This window comes from Gavialis gangeticus, unplaced genomic scaffold (genome assembly GCF_001723915.1).
Source record: "Gavialis gangeticus isolate Ggan-Ray unplaced genomic scaffold, GavGan_comp1, whole genome shotgun sequence".
Taxonomy (NCBI): domain Eukaryota; kingdom Metazoa; phylum Chordata; order Crocodylia; family Gavialidae; genus Gavialis; species Gavialis gangeticus.
Genome location: NW_017729028.1, coordinates 28,107,837 through 28,112,405, shown reverse-complemented (window position 1 = coordinate 28,112,405; position 4,569 = coordinate 28,107,837). Strand labels below are relative to the sequence as shown.

The 4,569-nt window shown below is 56.2% G+C and overlaps 1 protein-coding gene across 1 annotated transcript in view; it reads right to left on the bottom strand.

The window, feature by feature from the left end:
- Nucleotides 1-4,569, bottom strand: part of IFT172 (intraflagellar transport 172) — a 79,348-nt gene that overhangs the window by 37,826 nt on the left and 36,953 nt on the right. Inside the window, exons 14-18 of the mRNA XM_019520680.1 lie at nucleotides 3,990-4,075; nucleotides 1,894-2,006; nucleotides 1,541-1,708; nucleotides 1,009-1,145; nucleotides 297-404 (exon numbers count right to left, since the gene is read on the bottom strand). Coding sequence (XP_019376225.1) covers nucleotides 297-404; nucleotides 1,009-1,145; nucleotides 1,541-1,708; nucleotides 1,894-2,006; nucleotides 3,990-4,075 — 612 coding nt within the window. The remainder of the gene's footprint in view (nucleotides 1-296; nucleotides 405-1,008; nucleotides 1,146-1,540; nucleotides 1,709-1,893; nucleotides 2,007-3,989; nucleotides 4,076-4,569) is intronic.

Here is a 4,569-nt window from a genome sequence, read left to right as displayed (position 1 = left end):
TAGTTTTTTAACTAGGATGGGGTGAGAGACGGTGTCAAAGGCCTTGCTGAAGTCCAGAAAGACTACATCCACCGCGACACCTGCATCCATGGCCTTTGTGACCTGATCATAGAAGGCAATCAGGTTGGTCTGACATGATCTCCCCCTAATAAATCCATGCTGATTGCCCCTGAGCATCATTTCTGATGCCGGCCCCTCACAAATGTGCTCCTTGATGATCTTCTCAAAGAGTTTCCCCAGGATTGAGGTAAGACTGACTGAGGTGAGGGACCCCATAGGGAAGGAGCAGCAGGCACCTCTCAGCGATGTGCAGCTGCCGGGCCTCCAGGGCTAGCCGGCTCAGTGTCTTCCACATAGCTTCAGTCTCCGTGGACATTTCCAGTGTCTCCAGGAACGCGGCAGCCCTTGGAAAAGAGGAATTTGCAGCCTGTCAGCCAAGGCAGAAGGGAAACTGAGAACAAAGCAGGGCATAAGCAGGGAGGGTCTGGAGCAGGGGCAAGAGGCTGGTCTGGCTTGTGATGGAGTGTGATTGCAGAGTGGGGGCAGTGCCTGCCCAGCTCCTCCTCCCTCAAGCTCCTAGACCCAGTGGGTGACCCCTGACCCCACAGAACTCCCACCAGCCCCTGGGAGGGTAGATCCCCCTCAGCCACAGGACACTGATGTGAGGAGGGCTGCGTTTGTGGCCCCAGCCCAAGAAAGCGGCATGTGTGTGAGCTCAGCAATGGCTTGAGCAGCTGCTGCCACCCAGCCTGCCCTGCCCAGGCCCCTGTGGCACAGAGAGACCCCAGCCTGCTGCTTCTCCTAGGCAGAGCCCACACCTGCCTCAGTGCCCACCTCCCACGTGAGGCTGGCTGGTTTCCTCCCCACTGCCCCTGGCATTCAGTGTAGCAGCTCCTGCAGCCTGGCCCCCTCCACATCACTGCCTCTGCTCTTCATCACGGGCTCCCTCAGACATGCCCTTGGTTCTGTTGTGGATTGCCTGTGGCATGCCAGGCTCCTGGCCCTCACCTGTGGTAGTCCCCATCTTCCACAGCTGTCCCGAACTCAATGAGCCCCTCGTCCAGGGTATAGGACACCATGTTCACCCCCTCTGTCACGATCACCTCTGTCTTCCCATTGCTCCGCTCCAAGTCCACGATGTCTCCCTGAAACAGCCATGGGCACCTCAGCCCTCCTGGTCTCAGCCCCTACACTTGCCCTGGCCTGACACAGGGCAGCCAAAACAGGCAGTGCAGCCCTGGGCTCGCACAGGCAGGTGTCCCCTCAGAGAGCTCAGCAGGGTCAACACCTGCCTAGTGGCCAATCCACCCCGAGAAGCCTCCCAAAGTGAAGGGGAACCGATCCACCCAGGGTACTGCTTCCCCCCTGCTCTCCCCCCAGAGCTCTCCATGTCCACCCCACAACTTGTAGCAGGGCCCTTATTCCCTCAGGGAAAACCCAGTTCCTCCTTTCACAGACTGCACCCGTCTGTCCAGCTTCCTCCAAACACTGCCTGCCCCCGCTCCCCTCTCCAGAGCCGTGTGGGGCGAGGGCACTTCACCTTCAGTGGGAACATGGTGACGCGCTCAGGGGCATCAATGTTGTACCAGATGCAGAGGCTGCCCCGGTTCTGCGCCACCACCACATCACTGCCCGGCACCCACTGCACGTAGGAGCAGTAGCTCAGGATGGTGGTCTTGGCGCCACTCGCAATGTCATAGAGCTGCAGCTGAAGGGAAAGGGCAGTCAGCAGGGCCCATGACCCAGATGAGCTTAGCAGTTCCCACAGCCTGGCAACTCCCTGGCTCCAGGCAAACCCACTTTCTCTCCCCCAGTTGCAGGCATACCCATACCCCCCACCCTGGTCACGGGCTGCCTCTGCCACCGACTCCATCACTGGCATGCCCGCCTCACCCTCATCTTCTTGTCCCTGAAAAGCAACTTGTGGCCCGTCTCATTCAGTTCCAGCCAGTCGATCTTGCTGTCATGGCTGACGGTGCTGATGTTGTAGCCTCCAGCAAGGTCCACTGGGGAGGAGAGAAGTGAAGCTGGGGTGAGCATGGCAGACTATTCTGCTGCCCTTGGAGACAGGTGGCAAGCATCTGCTCCAGGACGTGGCAGGGCCCTGTGGTGACTGTGCCGTGCCTGGGGGCATCTGGGCACTGCCCTAACAGCATGAACACCCTCCCCTCCCCAACGTGAAAGGGCATGTACTCAGCAGCAGCAGTGCTGGCAGCAGCATTGCTGGGGTGACTGTTGGAGTGCAGACAGGAGCAAGAGCCCCCATGAGCTCTGCTGCTCATGCCAGAGTCTGCCCATGTGCAGGGTGGGTGGGAGGACTCCAGGAGACCCGTGGGCATGGGGGGCAGACCACAGGTCCATCTTCTCCAGTCTCCTGTGTCACACAGCAGCAGACAGCGAAGCTGGGACAGTGTCTGGGTCTGACTAGGATTTTCCTCTGTTCTTCTCTTCCCTGCAACCTCCAGCATTTGGAGCGCTTATACACATGCAGAGAGGCTGCTCCAATACACTGTAATTGCAATGTGTCAGAGTAGGCTTGATTAGTAAAGTCTGCTGGAGTGTGGTAATTACTGCGCTCCAGCACTCCAACATCACATGCATCAGCATCCCTGCACTGAAAAATGGCAGCAGGGACACTTTAACTAAAGCTCATTCATGAGCTTTAAAGCACCATCACTGCCATTTTTCAGCACGACAACACTGATACATGTGACGCTGCAGGCACTTTACTTAGAGTGGCTCTCAAAGTCACTCTAATTAAAGTGCTGCCCTCCTGGAGCACATCTATAAACACCCTTAGGGTCCAGGCAGGTCGGAGGCTGTGCCCCTCACTGCATGCCCCATGGCAACTGATGCCCCTTTCCTCCAACCACATAGATTCATAGATTCATAGATTAAGGGTCGGAAGGGACCTAGTAGATCTTCTAGCCCGACCCCCCGCCAGGGCGGGAGAACAACAAAAAACCCCAAAAAGAGAAACGGGACTCAAATGAGTCCAGCCAGGTAGGCATCCAGCCTCTTCTTAAAGACCCCCAGGGTAGGGGCCAGCACCACTTCCCTTGGAAGTTGGTTCCAGCTCCTAGCCGCCCTAACCGTGAAGTAGTTTTTGCGGATGTCCAATCTATACCTCCTCTCCATCAACTTGTGCCCATTACTCCTTGTTATGCCAGCGGGCGCTAGGGGAAACAGCGTCTCCCCCAAACCCTTCTGGTCCCCCCTAGTGAGTTTATAGACAGTCACCAGGTCCCCCCTCAGCCTTCTCTTGTGGAGGCTGAATAGGTTCAGGTCCCGCAGTCTCTCACTGTAGGGTCTGCCCTGTTGTCCCCTGATCATGCATGTCCAGTCCCTGTTTGAATCTAGCTGAATTCTCAGCTTCCACTACACTTGGTGGCAATGAACTTTAATGCTATGCTGGCTGGAAAAGAACTGCCTAGTGATAGTTTTAAACTAACTGCCTACTAGTTTCATGTTGTGCCCCCCCGTTCTTGTCTGGTGACAGACAGGCAAGAATAAATCCCTAGTGACTTTGTCTTCACCATTTAGTATTTTGTAAACACTTCTCCTGTCCCCCCCTCAAGCATCTCCTTTCTAAATTAACCAGGCCTGGCCTCGTTAGTCTCTCCTCATACAGAAGCCCCTCCATAGCGCTCATCACCATTGCTGCCCTTCTCTCCACCTTCGCTAGTTCTTCTGTCTCCTTTTGAAGGTGTGGAAACCAGAACTGGGCAAAGCCTTCAAGGTGCGGATGCCCCATGGATTTATAAAGGAGCATCATGACATTCCCCATTTTGTTTACAATTCCCTTCCTCAAAATACCTAACGTTGTGTTTGCCTTTTGGATGGCTGCTGAACACGGAGCTTTCATTTTCAGCGAATGACTCTCAGAACTTCCCGGTGTGGTAACAGTCACATAATGCCCATCACAGCAAGTGGAGTTTGGGTTACTTTTGTCCGGATGCATCACTTTACACACATCCTACACTGCTCACCTGCTGCAATGGTCTTGATGTCAATCAGGTAGGCCAGCCGCTTGCTCTCTTCCAGCCCTCTCTGCCGTCTCTCATTGATGCGGACGCTGCTCAGGAGAAGGGGACAGGGTAGCACTTCTAGGCAGCCCAGACCCATGCTCCAGAACAACTCAGGGCAGCCTTCAACCCCCACAAGGCCCCTTAGAGCCCCTGCCTATGGCACCACTCTGGAACCAGCCCTCCAGCCCACAGCTCCATGCTGCACGGCTGCGCTCCTAGCCTGGGGACCAGCAGAGCGCCCCAATATGTGCCCCAGATACAGACACGAGAACAGGAGAGGGGCGTTGGGACACATCAGGAATGCTGAGTCCCAGCTCAGAGCCAGCAGGGTCCTGCCAGCACTGCCAAGGAAGCACAAGCACTGATGTGCTGGCAACAGACATTAGGCCATGGGCATGCAAGGTGGTTAGTTGGCCTCCTGCCCCTGAGTGTTGCCAGCCCTGCCACGGCATTTCCAGTGTGGGTCTGGTGCAGGGGAGCCCATCTGGACCAGAAGCAAGGATGAGCCAGGAGATGGTGTCCTCTGGTCAGGCAGTGAGAC